Raw genomic sequence first — 21,431 nt, 5'->3', positions numbered from 1 at the left:
ACGAGGCTCGCCCGGCCGGCGTTGCCTAAGTCCGGGCTATGTACCCAGATTTTTGGTAGGCCTCGCTAGCCCTACCGGATGCCCGAGAGGCCCCAACCGGGGCTGGCGATTCGACCACCCTTGCTGTTTTTTTTTTTTTTTTTGTCTTTTCCATTTTTGTTTTGTAAATAAAATTTTAGCTTTTTATATCTTAATAGATTTTAAATAAAATTTAAAGAAGGAAATAATTAAAAATGTTGCATAAGAAAATAAAATAATTTAAAAAGTCAACTAGGAGAGAGGATATAATTTCAAAAATACCACGTTAACATTTTTCGTTAGGCAAATTGACGGAATTAAGGAAGAATTCGATTATAGTAATTTGATGAATTATAAATTTTAATTATATCTTTTGAGGTAAATTTTATGACTTCAAATGGACATGTCCCCGTAAATTTCCTACTCCAAAATTTAACCTCAAAATGACATCAACAAAACCCTCGATTAAAGATTCGCTTGAGGAGGGGGTAAGTACAGTACAAGTGCCATAACTTTTGTACAGCGATCACTTGAGTGCCACAACTTTTTTTTCAATCACCCGAGTACCATAACTTTTCAATATGAACCACTTAAGTGCCATCGGCGATTTGGGTCACCGGAAAATCCTACGTGGCATTAAAATAATGTAAATCCAACCTACGTGGACTGCCGGAAAGTTGAATAAGCAAATAAAATGGAAACGACGTCGTATGCTTCAGATTGAACGAGACAAATCAATTGCTTCAACAATTGGGGCAAAATCACTTGAGCCCTAACCCTACCGAGATCTTTCAACAAATGGGGGAAAATCAAATTCTCGCAAAAGGAATTCATAACCCTAACCCTATCAAGCCGAACTCAACAAAATCGAAATCTTCAAATTGCCCAAAATCAAATCGTCAAAGTCGCGATGGGAAGTAGAAGCACGGCAAGTGGCTTTCGAGTGTACAAGCAAAGCCAGGATGCAGCTCTATACTTTTGCTATTGTGGGCTGCGAAGTCCAACAAGAACGGCTTGGACGAGAGATAATCATGGGAGAAGATTCCATGGATGCGCCAATTATAGTGCAGACTTCAATTGTGGATATTTTAGGTCCATAATCTCTATTTTGCTGATCTATCAAGTTTTTCGATGTCTTTAGCATTAACATGCTTTGGATTTAGGGTTTATTTGCTCGATTTTGAGGGGATATGTTACTGTGCTTTACCCCGCTAATGCAACAAGCATAAATGAAATTGTGTACTGACTTTCTTGTAGGTGGGTTGACTCGAAATTCTCAAACCGAGCAACGGAGGTTATCTTGGAGCTACTTCAAAAACAAGATGAAGGTCGACATGTATTGACAAATGAGTTAGACGATGGGGACTCAATGGAAGCAGAGATAAAGGGTCTGCAATATTTGCTAAACCACTGGAAGAAGGAATTTTCAAAGATGAAAAATCAAAGAGATATTTATCGAATGATTGTTATGGTGTTGTTGTTGGTGGGTTTGTTTTGGTTTATGGGCATATGTAACCCTACTAAAGAGAAGGTTTTTTTGAGTCTATCGTAGTTGAGGAACAATTATATGATGATGTCGTATATGAACGTGATATTGTTCTTGTGCCAAGAATTGTTGTTACAATTATGTGAGTTTTGAGGATGCCAACATGAATGCAATAATGCAAATGCAATGTCAAAATAATGTGCAGTAAGATTAGAAGCATCGTCCTCATTTTTTTTGTAAAGGTGTTCGAGATGGAATGAGCTCCAACAAGGCATTGAATGATCGTTTGAATGCCATAGATTTAGTTAAATCGACCACTTAGGTTAGTAAACTTTCACAAAGTGGCCACTTAAGTACCATATCTTTTTAAAAGTGGCCACTTAGGTTCCTCAATTTTCGAAAAGTGACCACTTAAGTTCCTCAATTTTTGAAAAGTGGTCACTTAAGTTCCTCAAATTTTAAAAAGTGATCACTTAGGTTCACTTTTTTTTATATTGCTGCTTCACCCGTATCAACTATAAAATACTATTTTTCTTGATACAACAAGCTAATCCAACTACAAATACTATTGCACCATTACATAATCATTGCTACTCAATGGTACCGCATATTCTTTAGGGGTGAGCGGTTCCAGGTTCCGGGTAGGTTCCACCTAGAACCCGGAACCTACCCGCTAGTACAAGTTCCCGATTTTTTGGAACCTAGAACCTACCCTTTATACCCTGGAACCTGGAACCTACCCCGTCACAGGTTCCGGATCCGGTTCCAAGGTACCCTAGAACCTGTCAATACGATTCCTTTTGCATCAAAATAGAAGAAAGTCTGAATATTTGGACTGAAAACAAGCATAAAGTCTTCCCACAAAAGTTTTACAAGAATATTCTCAACAAGAGTCCTTTGACAGCAATGAACAAAGCTCACTTCGACAAAATACTTGAAAATATTGAGATGACAAACTATTACTATCACAAGAAAAGAGCTTAAACACAGTATGCTTTGAGACATAATTTCCACTCTCCGACCCGAAAGATGATCAACATTCAAACTTGCAAGACAAAAGTAAAACACCCCACTTGGATGCATTCTGTAATGGCCAAAAGAAACATTCTTTAAACGCACAAAAGAATGCGGCTCAATCTTCAATAGAGGAAACATAAGGTTTTCTTTCGGCTCAAAGGTTGTGAAACAAGTCAAGGAAAAATGGCCTAAGCATCCAAAACATCCACTCCGAAGGAAATTGCCAAAACATCCAAAAGGCCCAAAACATCGATATGCAAATAGCTTATCACGAGCCTCCCTTTCGATCACATGAGACCCGAAATCTAACTACCCGAAACCAAACAAAACAACAAACTAATATTAGTTTTAAAGTAAAATTACTGTTAACTAAACTGAAACGATTAATAGGAAGCTTCACCACATATGGCAATTTCACTTCAACTCGTAAGCTTTAATTACCGAGGATAATGTCATCATTAAGACAATCCATATCTAAAAAAAGAAAAAGAGAGATTAAATAGAACATTCATTCGAAATATATATAAAAGAATTACAATATATAAACATATAAACATCACTTACCCGGCTCAAACATTTCAGCATTCTCAATGCACTCTTCAATGTTAATCGGCATACGAGCAGCTCTTAACTAATCTTGAGTGCAAAGCAAAGCTTCCACAACTTTAGGAGTCAATGAACTCCGAAAGCCATCAAGCACACGACCCGATGTACTAAAAGTCGACTCCGAAGCAACGGTAGTGACGGGAATAGACAAAACATCTCGAGCCATAAAAGATAGAATTTTATATTTTGAGCCGGTAGTCTTCCACCACATTAAAAGATCAAGATCAAGTCTCTTCATCTTTATCTTGAAGATACTGGTCAAGCTTAGATTTGTTGACATCGTGTGCTTTTTTCTTTGAGAGCATATAGGTTCTTCGCCAAACTTGGATGTCATACTTGTTACTAGCTTCATTACCAACGAAATTGGAACTACTACTACTAGCACTTGGACTTTGGCCACCACAGTTTTGCTTGCTTGAAGTAAAAGATTGCTCATAAAATTCATATAACTGCTCCAATGCTTTTTGCACCTTATCATACATCTCATTGATTCTCGACTCATCATCATAAATTTGTCGATAACAGAAACTCACATAATTCAACTTCTTTGTAGGATCCAACACAATGGCAATCAACACCAACATATTCACCTTATCTAAATTCCCATAATATTTGTCAAATTTCTCTTTCATTGTCTTTCCCATAGGTCCAAGCTTAGGAACTAAAGAATCCGATGCATCTTTCAAATATTTGTACAAAGCGGCTATCCCCTCGAAATAACCATTTGAAGTAACATATGAACTCCCCGACATCACTTTGGTGGCTTTATAAAATTGTTCTAGAAAATCGGAAAGAACAATGGCATTTTTCGAATCATCATCTTTGGGAAGATCATGGTTAAGCTCACCTACAAAAGACAAATTCTCTTCTTCCATCCTTTCAAAGGCTTTTCTGAATTTTATGGCGGTGTTTAACATGAGGTAAGTGGAGTTCCATCGAGTGGCGACGTCAAGACAAACCGAACCTTTATAAGTGATCCTTTCACTCTCAATGCAAGATTGAAATGATTTGGCTCTCATGGGAGAGCTCATCACATATTTAATCACATTTCGGATACGTTCAATAGATGCAGCCACTTTAGACAAGACATCTCTAACAATCAAATTCAATATATGAGCAGTGCACCTCATGTGCAAGACTTTGCCATCTAAGATCAATGACCCTTCTTTTGAAAGTTTATCCTTCAAATAACCAATTGCAACATCATTTGAACTTGCATTATCTACGGTGATTGTGGACACCTTTTTTTCTATTCCCCACTCGTAAATGCATTTCTCCACCATTTTCCCAATCTCCCTACCCCCGTGACTATGCAACACCACAAAATTGATGATCCTCTTATGCAACTTCCAATTTTCATCAATAAAATGTGCAGTGAGACACAAATAATTCATGTTTTGAATAGAAGTCCATGTATCGGTGGTGAGTGCGATCCTCGAATTATACTTACCAAAGTAAGTCTTCAAGCAAGTTCTTTCATTAAAATATAACTTCATGCAATCTCTAGCCACCGTAAATCGTGATATATGCTTGAAAAGAGGTTGTAACTCACCGATATACTCACGAAATGCAACACGCTCCACCAACGAAAAGGGATGTTCATCAACTATGATGAACCGAGCAAGCTTTTGCCTACAACGATCTTGATCAAACGTCCAAGTCGATAAGACACTACCAGTACCAGGATCTCCCCCTACCTTGCCATTTACGTTGTTATTACGTGGTGCAAAGAATTTCTGCCTCTTATCTACATTGCGAGGAAACTTCTTGCGTGTTACCAAATGCTTCCTCATCGAAGAAGTACCATTAGAAACACTGTACTTTAACCGAACCCCACAATGCATGCACCTCACGTTATTTGCTTTTCTAGTCTCCTCATTTATGATTTTCGCAAAATGATCCCGGACATCAGACGTATTTTTCTTATCACGAGGAGGAAGACCAGCACCAAGTACCTTGTTTGTTGCACTCGCACCCATGGTCGAGGATGGCTCTTCTCCACCTTCATTGGTTGACAATCCCAATTCGGTGTCCGGAGTCATCTCCTCAAGTCCATCCACTTCCATCGACAAGTTATCTTGATACATTAACTTCACACATAAAAGAATAAAACTAGTGAATTGGGATTTTCCATAAATGCAATGCCCAATTACAACCAATAAAATACTTTCTCCTTACCAAAAAAAAAAAAAAATTACAACCAATAAAATAGGAACACTAGAAAAATCATGATGTAAATGCAAAAATCTGCGCCTCACCACTTATTACTTCTCCGTCGGTTGGCAAGCGTGATGAGAAGTGCACATGCAATCTCTGCATACGCTTCAAACCATAATACAATATAGACTGCAAATTTTTCTTATAGGTTCCATGCACGCAACCTGCATGTGAGAGACGAAGAGACAAAGACACAGAGCAGTAAGCATCATTTAAATCACGCATTCACATACACCGCAAAACTCAGCTTAAATCACTAAGATGAAAATCAAGTGACATAACCCATGTCCTGTCTTTCCCAAATAAACTTCTATTCTTAATCACTAAAAGATGTTACTGTGCATCCACAACTCACGGCTTAAGAGAAAAGGCAACCCAAAAGCCATTCATTACATGCATCAATTCTTTGAAATATTAAAAGTACTGCCTTCTTTGGCTTGCAATGACTAAAATTTCCCTAAAATGTTTCAAAAAGAAGAAGAAAATAACCCCTCCTTGAATCCCCATGAAAACAAATTACTCTAGAATAATGTAGAAATATCCTTTCTCTTCTCTCCATCAACTCATGTTGCAAGAACCACACGGGAATATGATACATCGGTCTCATTCCCCATCATCGCCTAAACGGATATATCTTTAATTGACCTATTATATTTACATCTTTTGCTGGAAAGAGTCAACAGAAAGAGCAAAATTTTCAAATCTGATATAATGATTGACATAGTAACTCAAGAAAATTAATCTAAGAAATTGAATAAGTAAAGCAAATGACTGGTTTGCAGTCATGGGTTTCTTCAAAAGAAAGTCTTCAGATTGACGGTGGGAGTGCACGTAAAGTCCGCACTCCTTATTCATACGATAAGTGCATACGATGCTAATCACTAAAGAAATACACATTATGGACCAATTGGGAAAAAAAATTGTTTCATATCCAACAAGTGTACCTATAATAAAGTAGCAATTCAAAAAGAAATGGAAGAGATGTGTGAAAATTTCAATTTACTAACTTCTGCACATTAATTATTAAACAAGCCACTCAAACCTGTAGACGTAGGAAATGTCACGCCATCATGGTAAATGGCAATGAGATTAATTCTGGGAGAAGATAAGTACACTATCAATTGCAACCAAATTAAGTTTAGATGCATGGTTAATAACAACAGCCATATTACATTTTGACAGAGCATGAGTGCGAAGTTGTTCATGTCGTGGAAGAAACCGACTAGTGGAAGCTGAAATGAGTAATTATCCTACAGAAAGCAAAAATATATGCTATTCTATAAAGATGATAAATGGAATGTTACCTTAGCTGGAGAAGAAGGCACTAAAGCATCCAAAGCATGACCTTTTGATTTGGAAGTAAAACTTCTAAGGAGGAGATTGTCCACCATATTCCCCATTATTCTAAAACAATAGACCAGTAAAACAATCGGATGCAGCAACATGATTAAAGTGCGGTTCATTACCATCAGATGCAGCAACATGAAACATACTAAAACAATCGACCGAGAAACTATATAACTTACCTTCACCGTCATAACCATCCAAGTTAGAAGGAGATGGCAATTCTTGATGGTGATTCGGATACGCGCTTGTGCTCTTTGGAGCTACATCATTGACATCCAATTGATGATCATATACTTCGCCATTGTCTAGAGTCCGTGGTGAGGCAACATCCCCCGTATTAACCTCTGATTCCTTGGTCAATGTTGTGGGGTTTTTCGGGTTCTCAAATCCCAATGCATTGAGAAGTTCAAGAGGTTGCGTTGCATATGTAGCATCTCTATCAGTCGAAATCAATATGAACAGAAGACAATTGAGTTGTGCATGTATTAGATCGGAAAAACAGGAGAAAATTGTGCCAATGAATTACGAAAGTCTAAAGCACCTAAACTTCGAAAAGTCGGAGGAGTAAAGGACAAAATTGAAGAACAAGCCACCGAGTTTGTTATCCATTCGGATCGAAGCACCCAAAAAAAGAAGATTGTTTAACAACCTTCTACAGCTTCCCCTATTCATCCAAGCTTTTTTTTTTCCTCATTTCAAAAGAAGAATGCCCTTTGCGTCAGTCATAAGGAAGGTATTTTATGCCTAGAAAGAGGTAGAAGTCGCATTCACTATGTGAAGAAAAATGTCGATCGTAGAAAAACGTTGACCTAGAAAATGTAGACTGTAATTTCAGAAGTGTGGTACCGAGAAGATGCAATTGATGTTGAGGGAAGGGTCGTCGTCGACTCGTCAAAGGGATGGGGAGGGAGTCGAGCGCGAGCCCGGTAGATGGTGAGCGATGGCCTCTCGAGGGATAGCGGGCGAAGGGTCGTCGTCCGGGGAAGGCAACGAGAGACCGTCGGAGGGAGGACGTCGTCGGAGGGGTGGGTGCCGAGGAATGATGAGGCGATGGACAGAGAGGCAAGGGTCGTCGGCGTCGAGGACTCGAGGAAAGGGGTGGGGAGTGAGAGGACGAAGTGAGAAAGAGGCGTGCGTCACCGCGTCCGGTCTCCAAGTCTCGTTCGTGCAATTCAAAGAAGAGGAGTAGAAATTAGAAATAAGAAAGTAAAAAGCTAGGGTTTACCTTTTGTACATTTCAGTTCCGGTTCCGATTCGGTTCCGGGGTAGAATCGGGAACCGGAACCGGAACCGACGGTTCCTAGAAAGGCGTAACCGGGAACCGGATCCAGACATGTCAGAACCGAGAACCGGACCGGAACCGTCGGTTCGATTCTCCGGTCTCGGTTCTACCCTGGAACCATGCTCACCCATAATATTCTTATATCATCAACAATAATAACAGCCAACCAAGTTCAATTACATAATGTTACCGATAAACACACCAGCAAAAAATGCAACAGATTGCTGCTAAACACATGTTCCAAACCAAAATGCAACATATTGCTGCTTGACCAAAATGCAGCAATATCACAACTTAACCACATTGCTGCATAACATACATCAAATCAAGTTGCAGCATCAAACACAATTCTAGCAACTTCAAATTTCTAAAAGAAACATCAACAGCAGACATCATCTCAAATCCTCCCATCGGTCAAGTCGAACAACTTCATCACTTCCTTTTTTTCTCTTTAAAAGGCTTCACTTGATGCATGATCCTAGCACTCTTCCGAATTGGAATTATATTCACACGCTGTATTGTCATCTCCTTTTCCACTGTTTTATCTTTTGGAGAAGCCACCTCGCTTGGATGTTCGGGTACATTTGTATTGTCTCTCGTTGAACTCACCGTCCGTGTTGGCACCGTGGTAGCAGGCCGTGCATTGACATTTGTAAAATCATTTGACTGCCATGGAACTAAGCTTGGGGCGGGAGCTTCTTTTGCAACTGCCCTTTTTAACCCTTTGTTTTGGAGGTGGCATTGATTGTTTTTTTTTCGCTTGTGCTCGAGTAACCATTGGTTGGTTTATCGGTGCCTCTTCTTGGCTTCTTTGTATCGGTGCGATCGATTCTTGAGTTGGTCCTCCTTCAGATATCAAGACCTCTGAATTTCTTGAGTTAGTCATGCCGGGATTCATATCTGTCAACCCACGTCTTGTCCTTTTTGCAATTGCACCATCTATATGTTGTGATGCATAAGTTTGAGGAACATTTTCAGCTGGTCTCTTTTTAACTCGCGAAAAGACAGAAAGCAATGAAGTTAATGCCTCAAGGATTTCTAGTCAAAAGTAAAGACAATAACAAATAGCTTACCGGATATTTCCTCCTCGGTTGTACACTATTGGACCGAGTTTGCCCTGGAATTGGAACCGCATGGCTGCTTGTGTCGCCCTGTGGTGCCCCCGCAATGCTTTCACGAATGTCTTCAGCCGGTCTCCTTCTAACCCGCAAAAAAAAGAGAAAGCAATGAAGTCATTGCTCCAAGGATTTATAGTAAAAATAAAGGACAATAACAAACAGCTTACCGGATATTTCTTTCTCTGCTGTACACTTGTGGACCGAGTTGGGTTTGGAGTTGGAACCGCATGGCTACTTGTGTTGTCTCGCGATGCTCCCGCATAATTGGCTTGTGTTGTCTCCGATTGTTGTTGTTGGTGGTGCTGTTTTTTAGCTCGACAACCAGCCTTATTGTGCCCTTCTCCATGGCAAAATGAGCATCGAATTATTCCACCAGCCGTGCTCATTTTGTTACCACTTTTCTCAATTTCCTCCAATCTCCTTTTCTTTTTAGGCCTGCTAATTTGCTTCTTCAATGGTAGAGGTTTTGGGGGTAGATGGTTTGTTTCCTTCCAGAATTTGCTACTCCTCGGAGGCTGCATCATGAACCGATATGCAGCCGGATACTAATTTTTCTTATAACGATCATCAACATAATCCTCCGCATTGAGGCTCTTCAACTGAATGGCACATATAGCATGTGAACATGGTATTCCGGTCAATTGCCATGCTCGGCAAGAGCATTTTTTCCTCTCCAAGTGGACAACATAATTGTCACCATTATTCTTAATCTCGAAGCCATCGTCCCCATTCCAAATCGGCTCGCAAAACCTACTACCCCGTACACTCTCCTCCAATTTCTTTACAATTCTAGGCCCACATTGTGTAGGCTACTTTGTACATCCATCTCTCTGCCTATGTAGCCTAGTCATGACCATCACTCTGATGTCTTCCAGCATACTAATTATTGATTTGCACCTGGCTCCTATAATCGTGCCGTTGAATGCTTCACAAAGATTGTTATCAACGATGTCGCACTTGAATTCTTCGCTAAAAAAGGCCTTACACCAATGTTTTGCTTCGGTGCGAAACAAGGCTTCAAAGGCTTTAGCAGGCAACTTATATAGGGCTTGCTTGTGAGCTCTAAAGTTTGTCATGTTAGTGCTTTTTGCAATCAACCAAAATTGCTTCCGTAGCTCATCGCCTCTATACTTCTTCGCCCAATTTGCATATATGTGCTGAGCACACATTCCGTGCTCAGCATATTTCATCAATTCAGCTATAGCTGGAATAAGCCCCTAGAAAACCAGCAAACATTAATAGCATACATAAAATGAGTATCATTAGAAAGACGACAGTTCAATCACAGTCTCACCTTTTGTTGATCGCTCATAAATGCCCAACCACTTCCGTTGGTTATGTCAAGATCAGCCATTAGATTTTTCAAAAACCAAGACCAAGTGTCCTTGTTCTCCGACTTCACAACAGCCCAAGCTATTGGAAACATTTGGTTGTTTCCATATCTTCCAATTGCTGCCAATATCTCTCCTTTGCATAAACCCTTCAAAAAACAATCATCTAACCCAATCACTCTTCTGCAGCCAGCTAAAAACCCTCTTCTGCATGCCTCAAAACATATGTACATCCTGTGAAATCGTGTCTCATGCTCATCTAGTGATGGCTCCTCAACCTCGACATGAATTCTACTTGGTGGATTTTGAAACCGACACTCCCCGGCATAGTTCCAAATCTGTGCATACTCTTGCTTGTACATGCCCATCAATTCACCCATCACCTTGTGCTTAGCTCTTTTACACCGATTTTTAGACACGTTCACTCATACTTCCTCTCTGACTAGTTGCTTCAATCGAGTACTGTTTAGCTCTGGCATGGCCTTAATGATATTGAAAAAGTGCTTGGCTAACCACACACTTGTCACTCTATTATTACGAAAATCGATACCACGCTTATGCTCTTCCTAGAGTGACCGGATTTGAAATGAGCCAGTTCTTCTATCCAATGCAGCATATATCATCCATGGACAATTATCTTGTGCACACTTCACCATAATATAGTTCTTCGTATTTCTAATGAACTTTAGATTCCTCTGCTGAGTGATTGAATACTTTATGATAGTCTCTCTCAATTGTTTTGCATTATCAAATCTCATTGATAAGCAAAACAAAGGGCTTGCAGAATTTGAATCTTAAGAAGGGTACTTACTTGACCTTTTCTCACTTTGAAGCGCACCATCTTCATTGTCGTCTAAGCTGCCACAATCATTCTCACTACTTTCCTCATTTTCTGTATCATCAGCATCATTGACAGCAGCTCCATCTTCCCCGCCTGCAGAAGTACCCTCATCAACCACCCCAACTTGTCCTTCTTTCCTTTGTCGAAATGCTCTTACTTCTTCTCTTGCTTGTGCAATGTCTACATCATCAGCATCACTTGGGCATTGTGTATGCAGCAAGATTTCCTCATCTTCATCACTGGACAATGCAACTTCCCAAGAGTTCACATTTATTCGAGTCGATTCTTCAGCTCTTGTGTTTTCATCATCAGATATGCCACCAATTCTTTCAAGTTGCTGACACAGCTCTAACACGCGAGCCGTATGGAAAGCCCGATTGTCCTCTGCTTGTAGATTTTTTTCTAAAACAGATGCATCCCCATCCTAGGTTTCCACATGAGCTTCCAAAATTGCTTCCTCACCTCTATTGCCATCAACATACACAGACACCTCTTGACCATGAAGAAATTAGTAAACAACATCCCTAACACCACTATCATCATGTAAGAATCTCATTCCATCCTTCAGACTTTGACCAGGTATTGCATAATATAGCTTAGTAATTTTGCATCGCAACCGTTGCACTATATCCTTCTTAAACTCTTTATAAGACAATCGACTCACATTGATGAGGACAAAAGCCACATCTCCACCGACATATTTAGTCTCATTATCTCCAATTACAAACTTCCCACCATAGAAAACTTTGACCGGCGCAATCGTATCGCTCATGGTAACATTGTTGATTCAAAAAATAATTATTTCTATAACGGACACCACAATGCAAGCTATGTTGACACTGCATGAAAGATAAAATATATTTTTTATATAACAAGGACCACAACACGTACCATGTTAATAGTGCAATATAAAAGAAATAATTTTTATAGCATTCTCTATCATCTGCTAACAATTTTGCTAGCCTTTACAGCCAATTACAATCGGTTTTTTCCCCATCACAGGGACCACAACAACAGAAATCTTTAACAATGCAGTTATAGAAAAACAATCTTTTTTTTTATAATGGGGACCACAACCCTCGACACTGCATAAAAGAAAGAATAATTTTTTCCATGACAGACAAGGACCACAACAAAGCAAAGACACGACAACTTCAGCACTTGGTCCCCACTACCCCATCACAATCAGTAAACAACAATCTCGTTGTCGGCCAGTGGACACAAAACGACATAAGGTACAACTCAGAAAATGAAACTCACCTTTATACTATGCCAGCGAGACCCTAATTTTTCCCTCCAATGGATCGCCTTTCTCACCTTTTCTTTCGCTTTCACTCACTATCAATAACGCCAAAATGAATAAACATGTGTGTCGTTTATTAATCTCTTCACACAAACAAAAAATCACTTACCTTTGCTTGTGTCGATCCCGGTTCGTCATGCGACAAACACTTCCTCTGCCTTCAGAGACTCCGACATGAATCACAAGAATAGAGTAGGGCCTTCGATCGATTTGCTTGAGACACTAAAGATTGATGAAGATCGGAGCCCTAATTTGATTTGGCGAGCGTCGAATCTATCGGACAGAAATCGATTTGCGAGAAGGAAGGTTTGGAGCCCTAATTTTCCTCGAGCCAATTTTGATCGTTCTCTCTCTCGATCTCGAAGGTAGGTTGAAGAGTTGATCGTGCGGCATCGTTTTCTCTTTAAGAGGGACACGTTGGAGAAGAATTTGCACGGTGGACTTGTAACTCTTTTTTTAATTTCCACGTCACAATAAAACATTAAGTAAAAAGTCCATGTAGGATGCTTTGCCGGAGATGGCACTCAAGTGATCCCTTTTGCTCCGATTTGGTACTTAGGTGATCGAAAAAAAAGTTGTGGCACTCAAGTGATCTCCGTACAAAAGTTATGGCACTTGTACTATACTTACCCCCTTGAGGAGAGTCATGGGGTAGGAATGGGGATGGTCGGAGAGAAGAAGCCATGCCGAATCTCGGCGAAGACATCGAAACCTTAATCCTCCTGCGGCTTCCCGTGAAATCTCTGCTCAGATTCAAGTGCGTGTGCAAGCGATGGAGCCCACTGATCTCCACTCCCCAATTCGCCATGACCCATAAGCAGATCGCCGCTTCTTCCCCAAGAATCCTCCTCGCCACCAACCCGCCTCAGTCCGTGAACTGCGAATCACTCCGTGATGATGCTCGCGCTGGTCATGAAGGTATGCCTCTAACCCAGCTTCAGTCTCCGATTGAAGCTCCCCACGGTTGTCGCGCCCACATCGTCGGATACTGCAACGGTTTGGTTTGCTTAGAGTACGACGATCATCGAATTGTTGCCTTGTGGAACCCGGCAACAGGAGAGTCTAGAAACATCCCAAACGGTAGTTACAGGAATCACCGAGCGACTATTTGTGGACTTGGCTATGATCTGTCCACCGATGATTACAAAATATTGCGGCGTTGTGGCATTACAGAGATGCATATGGGCTTCCGGAATATAACGTGTTTGATGTTTTCGACCCAAAAACTGGTTCCTGGAGGAGAGCTCATAACAAGCATGATGACCTTACGTATGGCGCGGGAGTGGGGACCTCTGCGAATGGTTTCCTTCATTGTCTAGCCACGAAGAAATATTCTTTTGAACACAAGAAGATTGTTTCCTTCAGCATGAGCAGAGAGAAGTTTGAAGAGTTGCCGCTGCAGGAGGCCGATGAAGCACGGTGAAGGTGGTCATGTTAACGGAACGGATGAGGAGTGAATATATTTTAGGATTGTCATCGTAGTTGTCTTGGAAGAATATATGTAGTGTCACTCCCTGGAATCAGACATCAAAAACTTATTTCTATATGAGGACAAAGTACGGAGCAGGAAAGTTTGCATTCAGTTCGATCGGCTAGAAATGCTTATGTGAAATCGTGGCCAATGTCATCACAAAGAGTTTCGTGAAGAAGGATAAATTAACCTTCAGAATGTATGTTGAGAGTCTAGTTTCACCTCATGGAGCAAAGCTGCAGGATCAATATAGCTCTCGGGGTGGAAGAGCCTACGGAGAAAAGTGACTTCACCGGCGATCATTCAACATGTAAAGAAGGGGAAACTTCAATTATCAGTAAAAGGTACTGTCTATCTCATTATGACATTTGTTTCAGATGGACAATATAACATAAAGCATGCTACTGAAAGTAGGTTTCAAGTTTAAGTTTGTATCTTGTCCTGCAGGAGAAAAGCTTCCTAGAGGGCTAGACATGATGTGGATGCCAAGGTCGATGTATTGCGAAGTCAAGGGCACCTGAGTAACTACTTTAGGCATTTTGTTCGAATCTCAATGATGTCTTTTATGTGGGTTTCCATGTCTGCAATACCCCCAACCAATCTTGGGTTCCCGTTTTGCGATTTCGCAAGATTGGTGTTGGCCAAGATCCACAGATCGTCTTGGTGGAACAACCAATGCCGCAGCAGGAGCGAAGAAAAGGAGGGAGACCATAGCAATCCTCCAAATATGGAGTTATGAAACACTCTTCTTTCGATAGGTTTAAATCGAAGCGGGCTTACCAACTTATGATAGTAGTTTACATAGACATTAAGGGAGAGACAAAGTCGGCAAGGCAGTTTACCACCGCCACGTGGGCGACTGGCCACCAGGTCCTTGCTATGTTTTAGCACGCATCGTCAAATCCATGTTAGGGGCAAGCAGGGGAGTCTTGCTACCGACATATTCATCAGGAGAGAGATATGAAAAGCCAAGAAGGAGAAAGGGCGGAGAAGAAAAATAAATGATGCCAACAATAAGAAGAAGAAAAGTGGGACCCACAAAGGAAAAAAGAAGAAATAAAATAAAAAATATTAGACCAAATAAAATAAGGGGTTCACGTTTCTTAAATTATAATTGAAGTGGTGGGTCACACAAGAGATAATATCCTCAAAACATTAAAATAAGGAGTGTTATAGCCAAAAAAGGAATGGAAAAAGCATCGCCCTTTGTCAATTTAGTCATCTCGGCTAGTTTTGATTGGACATCGCGAACCATAATGTCAACCATCTTACGTGGCACAATCGGAGCGAACGTGGACAATTTTTACACATGACAAGGGAAAAGGGGAAAAAAAGAAAATGAATACAAAGAAAAATTCATAAAATTACAAAAGTTGTTCACGCTAGCAATGACTATGTCGCGTAAGATGAACGGTGCTAACTAGATCACCACGTCAGTAATTTTTGACTAAAATTGGCTGGAATGACTAATTTGACAAATTTTCAAAAGATTTAGAACTAAATTGGCACAATTGAAAATTTTAAAATTAAACCGACAAATCGTCAAAATGTTTATCATTAAATTATCATAATTGAAAGGTCGTAACTAAATTGGCTGCCGTGTAATAGATTTTTTTAACTTTTTGGACATTTTTCACTAATTTGGTCAGTGCTATGTAACATTGGGTGAAGAGGCATGATCTTGTAAGGTCTGAGTGCCAAGAGTTGAGAAAATATCTTATAGTACAAATGCACCATGTGAAAGTGGTAATGTAACTAATCAATCGCTGTTGCTCGTGTGCTATGAATCTCATTCGACTTAACATCTTGCATACATGCATCTCATGTTTTATTGGTTTGTACGCTGCCACTATAGTACGATACATCCGACGATGGCTAAATGTCCTTTAAATAATTAGCCTTAGCTTGGGTTCCAATTTTGACCGAACCTTTTTTTCTTGGTAAAAAGTAGAGACTTTCGGTCTATATCCAAATTTGGCTCTCTCTTAAGCTTTTGCTTAATGATCATGTCCTTGCAGGTGCGACGTGTCATTCCACTTGCACTTGGCGACTCACGGCTAGGTCCATGCGAAAAGATCGCATATAACTCGAGAGTTTCCCCTATTGTCGGATGCCACGATTGCGAGTTCAAAGTTCCATTTTTCTGGGTTTCTACTTCTAGGCATGTTGGATAAGGCGAATTGCTCATTCATGCCTCAGTTTGTATTGAATATGTCATATCTTTAGTTCATTTCGATTTTTATCGACTAAATCCAAATTTAAATGTTCATGTTTCCTTATCTTTATGAAATTGGGGATCGAAACCTCATGTTTTTCCATCACAAATTTTGCAATGCAGGTAGAAAAACGAAATCGAAGCAATATCTTTGTGAATTACAAAATGAGAGAAGGGCAGATAATTGGGTCAACGCCCAAATAAACTTTGGATCGAAAACATGAAGTAATATCAGACCCAACATATACAGTCCTTAGATTTTCCTCAGAAAAACTCGGTTGTATCTTAAATGAAGATCATCCTAACTCCGTCAGAAGCAGGGAGCAATTTGAATTGAACTTTGGCCGATCCGATATAATATTTAGTCCAACCGTCAGTGCCACGAGCGCCGGCACGCGACATGTTTCGACCACCGGAAGGCCGATGTGCCATTGGTGGAGGTGGAAGAGGGGCTCCTGGCGAACCTCTTCCAGTCGTGGAGGACTGCCGTCAGATCGGCGACTTTGGCTGCGATCGTGCGGCAGCAATTGGCGTGGACTGTGATCACGGCCCCAACGTCTCGGCTGCTCTCGCAGAACCCGCTAAAATACACGGTCTCCAAGTACCTGACACCGAATCCCAACCTCCGAAACATGCCTTCCTTCCTGATCTGCCTCAACACATCTTGTTCCTTGATTCCTGAGGAAGCATTTCTCCTGGCGTACCACGCGTCGAATATGGCGATGCTCCGGTTGTTGGACCTGACCATGTAGAACCCCGTGTTCATGGGGTTGCCCTGGGACCAGGGGTCGCCGTTGAACACGTCGACGCTGATCTGGAAATCCACGCCCCGGTTCTGGTTCAACCGAGGGAATGGATCTCTTAGCCACATAATGTCAGTGTCCTGCAACGAATAGTCCGGTGTTATGAGATTGTCTTTGCACTACAATGAGTTATAGAAGTTTTAGATTCGCTCTTTCTAGATCAATAATGCTCGGCTGCTCGTTTTCCACATAATGTGAAGGAAACTGCATTTTCTTTTTCTCTACACAAAGCAAACTAAAACAAAAAATTCATTTACTTCATGCTTGCGTGGGCAGTGTTGCCTCCGATGCCGGAAGGCGGAAAAGGGTAACGGAGGTTTTTGAGCGGAAAACTTTGCCGAGATCGTAAAGATTTCCCATGAAATGGTTGGTTTTATCCTTGATTTAGGTGCTCAGCTTATCAAAGTACTTCAATACAGAACCTTTCGTGAATAAAGGTTGAGAAAACTGATTAGCTGCCAATATAGAACTTATTATTATTTCTTGTTTTTGTCCTCTTTCCTCTTGTGGCCAACACAGTTATGACTGGCAAGGGTGTCCCTTGTTGCCATAGGCAAAGGCCGGCGAGGCTAGGCGTTGCTCACCTTGGCCCAAGTGACGCCCGGCGACCCCGCACCGGCCTAGGCGACGCCTGCCCTCACTAGCCTCCGCCCTTGCCTCGGCATTAGCATGTGGCGGTGAGGCCATCCCTCGCCAATCATAGGAGGAAGGAGAAGGAAAACAGGAAAAAAAAAATCATTAGAATACTATTAAAAATATCCACATCAGCAGCGGCCATGCCACGTAGGTCGGTTGGCGTCCATGTCAGCAATATTCATTCAAAACTAGTTGGAAGGACTGAATTGGCTCCAAGTCAAAAGGTTTAGGACGAAATCGGCACAATTAAAAGATTCAAGACTAAATTGGCGCTAATGTAATAGGTTTAGGTCTTTTCTGAACTTTTCCCTTTTTCAAGTATGTGAAGTATTAAGGGAGACATTATAATTTAGCAAAATTGAGAGATCAAATACCTATTGAATTAGGATTTAGCAAAATCATTCAAGAAGCCATTTATCCTTTTTGGTTGAAACCATGATCAAGAAAAATCTTTGGAGATCATGTGAAATATATTTTTCTTGATGCCAAGTTCTAATTTTGAAATTGTCGTTTGCTATATGAATCTAAGTAAATTCAGGAATGAGTGATGCACGATATCTTTCGCCTAATAATCGATGTAATATTTTGGAGGAGAGCAGAAAAATGTTTCTCCTAATGACTCAAGGAAACAAGATTCATGTTCATGATCGGGTGAGCGAGGGTCACATTTGTACCGTGAATATGAAGCTGTAGCCTCGTTTCAGCACATTCCCAAGGAACTGTGTCCGAATCCACATCATCCTCAGAAAACCTGGTGACATGTACACCTTCTCTCCATCCAACCCATCTTCTGTTTTGAGTTGGTAGCAGTGAAGTCCTAGAAACTTGCACCTATCGAAGGACGTACCGTCCGTGGCCACGATCAAGAGGCGGCGGATTAAGGGCCGAGTCCCCTCGCCCAGCCAAAACCCTTCCAGGAACAGATCGAGCATCGACTTGTCGCCCTCGACATAAGCTTTGTTCACCACTGTCATGATGACTGTCTTGTTGTTTCCCGTCGATGCGTCGGCCAAGACTTTCCCGAGCTCATCCTTGTATCCTCCCGCCTGAATATTCCAAGAATTCAAACAAAATCATTCATTTGGCAATTATCTAGGAACATTCTATGTACTTGTACTTATCTATTTGTTAGGATATAAAATACATTTGGCCTCTACGTAACGGACTGGACTCTAATATGATCTCAACAAAAGATTGTTCAAAATGCCTTTGCAACTTTTTTGTCAAGCAGACGAACACACGAGAATGCGAGAAGAGAATACAACAAGTGAAAAATGAACAGGAAGAAGAAGTTGACAGATGGAAATGGAAGAATTATAAATTTTTACTGATTTGGAGCGAGGGAATCGCTCCTCTCGGAATGGCAAGAGAAGGCCAGAAGGAGTCCAGTTGATGAGCAAATATAATGTTCCGACCAACAAACCACAGATCAGAGCCCACTGGTTGATCCGATCCTTCATGAACTCCATGGCCGACCTAAAATTGCCTTGTGCTCGCAAGAAAGCTAACCCTAATATCAGTCGCCTTTCAATAGCTCCCTCGTCCTCGTTGACGCATATCGGCTTTGCGTAGAAGATGAACTATGGAGGACACCTCATAGACTCGTATGCATGGAGGGCGTGATTCATTTTATGATAACTAATACTAAAATGAAGCCCTGCTAATAAGGTACGTTATCTTCATCTTGTGGGTGAACTTGAAGCAAAGTCACATGTATCGCTCCATCCTAGGACGCCACAAACACGCCTGTCTTGAATTCTCAGTTTCCGCTTGCTTTTTGTTCTTTTCGTTTGTTCTTGTCTTATTTCGTGAACTGGGTCTCGAGAAGTTTCTTGATTTTCTAATTGCTTGTTTTCCGGGGAAGATTTAACCCACAAAAGAGAATAACAGACATTCCCTATAAGATTATATAGATTAAACTTATCAACCCCAGAGTTTATCTCTTTCCTTCTACTATTTAAGTAGCTCATGACTACTGAGCTCGTGAACCCCAGAGTTTATCTCTTTCCTTCCACTAATTAGGCGAATGAGCTGATTATATGGGCCAACCGAGGAATATCTGCTTGGAAAATTCTTGCCATGTTGCTTGCTTCTCGAGCAAAGGCTCTACATAGTGCTTTCTCGGCTGGACAAATTGTTTTAGTTTTGCCAATGCTTTGCGGAAAGTACACCAGATACAAGTCTGCAGCTTAAGAGGTTCGCTCGATTATAGCTGACTTGTTCTCGGTCTGTTGGCGAACTGCCTGGACCCCTAGAAAGCACATCGATGGTAAATGGACTTTATCTCTACGCAAGGGAATTCGGGAGACTCAGCAAGTGGTGTGCCTTTCAGTAGTTACTGATGCAAATCATTGGATTGTGGTGCTGGAATGTTGTGCTCTGATGTTGCTAAGAGGATAGCTAGCCTGAACATAGGTGATTGCTGTGAACTCAAAATGCCTCATTCCTCACCCAATCAGTTAGAAGAAGAAGCCAGCTGAATACGAACAGCTGCGTATTATTGCCATTTATACGCATGGAATGTATGAATACGATACAAGGCAAAGCAGAATTTGGCAAATGCGAGAAAAACCTAATGAATGCACAACATTTGTTTCTTCAACCCTCCTGTCGATACATCGGACCTTGTATGAGCAAGCAAATGCTGATCATTGGAATGAGGGGTCTCGGTTGCAGTCGCTGGTGTTGTTCTTGCGGCACCCTTCTTTTCCTCCACAACACGATTAAATCCATGCGTGTATCCATCGGCTGACGAAAGGTTTGTCTCGTCCCAATCTCCGAGTTTAGGAATGGTTGTACAGTGATTAGGCTGATAAAACAGAACACGAGAATCAGAACCAATTGGTTCAAGCCACATAGCAACAAAATGCAGGAACGTTCTGACTTCTAGAGGGCAACTGTTAGTCTCTTTTTAATTTCCTCGGATTCATCAGATACTCTCCATTAAGAAAAGCAAACATAGTTGAGAGATTACTGTTTTATCTCCTCGGGCAACTGTTTTGAGACGAGCTCTTCTCGGAGTCATGGGAGCTGCGCTATGTCCGCTACTTGTGGATGGGTACCTCTTCTCTCGCACTGGAGAAGACATTCGACCTCCTCCGCCCCCAACACTGGTCTAATGTTGTGTGAAGTGAGAAGAGGACTGGATGCACTCCGACCGTGGATTTTTCCACACCGATCTGTTTGGGGAACTCATTCCACCATGGTGATGAACAGGCGATTCAGCACCCTTTCATACCTAGGGTCTTGATGCAGGGTAGTCACTGAGCCTTCTTCGCTCAGCTTCATCTCCACTTCGGTAGTGCTTGTGCTTTGGCATTGCTGTCTCTGGCTCTGCAACTTTCTGTGAATCCCGGGCAACCTCCTCCTGGATAGAACAGGTTTTAGTACTAGGTTCACTAGTTGTATACGTTTCGTAATCGCTATGAGCACCATTTGGGTTTTCCTTTTCTTGCTCTCTCAAAGTAGGTTGTATAAGGAACGGTATCTGTGTCTTCCCAGTTTCCAAATGTCAGCAACTGTGAGCCGCAAGAACACCAGATCAACGCACGGGTAAACATACAACCAAAAACCCATAATCATTTCGAGCAAGAAAACAGAGGACTGTTCAGAAGCACATAAGGGAGAAAGAAAGCACTGACCGCCATTAGTTCTGCTCAGAGAAGCTTCGTTTTTGAAGGGAAGAGACTCGAGCGAACGAGGAGGAGGTGGTGGTTCGACAAATAAAGAGTGAACATGAC

The 21,431-nt window shown here is 41.3% G+C and overlaps 2 protein-coding genes and 1 pseudogene across 2 annotated transcripts; 1 reads left to right on the top strand and 2 right to left on the bottom strand.

Moving 5' to 3' along the window:
• The first annotated feature begins 447 nt into the window (after positions 1-447).
• LOC115742798 lies at positions 448-14,500 on the top strand (annotated as a pseudogene).
• Positions 14,501-16,625: 2,125 nt separating this feature from the next.
• On the bottom strand, positions 16,626-19,160 carry LOC115742799 (uncharacterized protein At1g28695-like). The gene is made up of 3 exons (XM_030677293.1): positions 19,020-19,160; positions 18,366-18,737; positions 16,626-17,135 (listed from the first exon to the last, which is right to left on the bottom strand). Exons 1-3 carry the CDS (start codon positions 19,158-19,160, stop codon positions 16,626-16,628), a joined length of 1,023 nt encoding a protein of 340 aa, XP_030533153.1.
• A 564-nt stretch (positions 19,161-19,724) lies between these two features.
• LOC115742800 (RPM1-interacting protein 4-like) lies at positions 19,725-21,338 on the bottom strand. Its single transcript, XM_048271805.1, has 4 exons — positions 21,333-21,338; positions 21,124-21,209; positions 20,930-21,058; positions 19,725-20,588 (listed from the first exon to the last, which is right to left on the bottom strand). The coding sequence occupies exons 1-4, from the start codon at positions 21,336-21,338 to the stop codon at positions 20,264-20,266; spliced, it is 546 nt and encodes a 181-aa protein (XP_048127762.1). The 3' UTR covers positions 19,725-20,263.
• Positions 21,339-21,431: the final 93 nt, after the last annotated feature.

Source organism: Rhodamnia argentea, chromosome 10, assembly GCF_020921035.1.
Source record: "Rhodamnia argentea isolate NSW1041297 chromosome 10, ASM2092103v1, whole genome shotgun sequence".
In the NCBI taxonomy this organism is placed as follows: Eukaryota; Viridiplantae; Streptophyta; class Magnoliopsida; order Myrtales; family Myrtaceae; genus Rhodamnia; species Rhodamnia argentea.
The sequence above is the reverse complement of the archived record's forward strand: the minus strand, read 5'-3'. Positions and strand labels throughout refer to the sequence as shown.

Bases quoted from the DNA above. Each gene is read 5' to 3' on its own strand.
- LOC115742799 (XM_030677293.1), bottom strand. From the start codon at position 19,160: ATGGAGTTCATGAAGGATCGGATCAACCAGTGGGCTCTGATCTGTGGT. The intron at 18,738-19,019 runs GTAAAAATTTAT...TGGAATATTCAG, and splicing joins GATTCCCTCGCTCCAAATCA to GCGGGAGGATACAAGGATGA. The intron at 17,136-18,365 runs GTACAAATGTGA...TATTCGTTGCAG, and splicing joins GCTACAGCTTCATATTCACG to GACACTGACATTATGTGGCT.
- LOC115742800 (XM_048271805.1), bottom strand. The intron at 21,059-21,123 runs GTGCTCATAGCG...TGTTCTATCCAG, and splicing joins AGAAAAGGAAAACCCAAATG to GAGGAGGTTGCCCGGGATTC. The intron at 20,589-20,929 runs GTATGAAAGGGT...AGAGACTAACAG, and splicing joins ACCCTGCATCAAGACCCTAG to TTGCCCTCTAGAAGTCAGAA.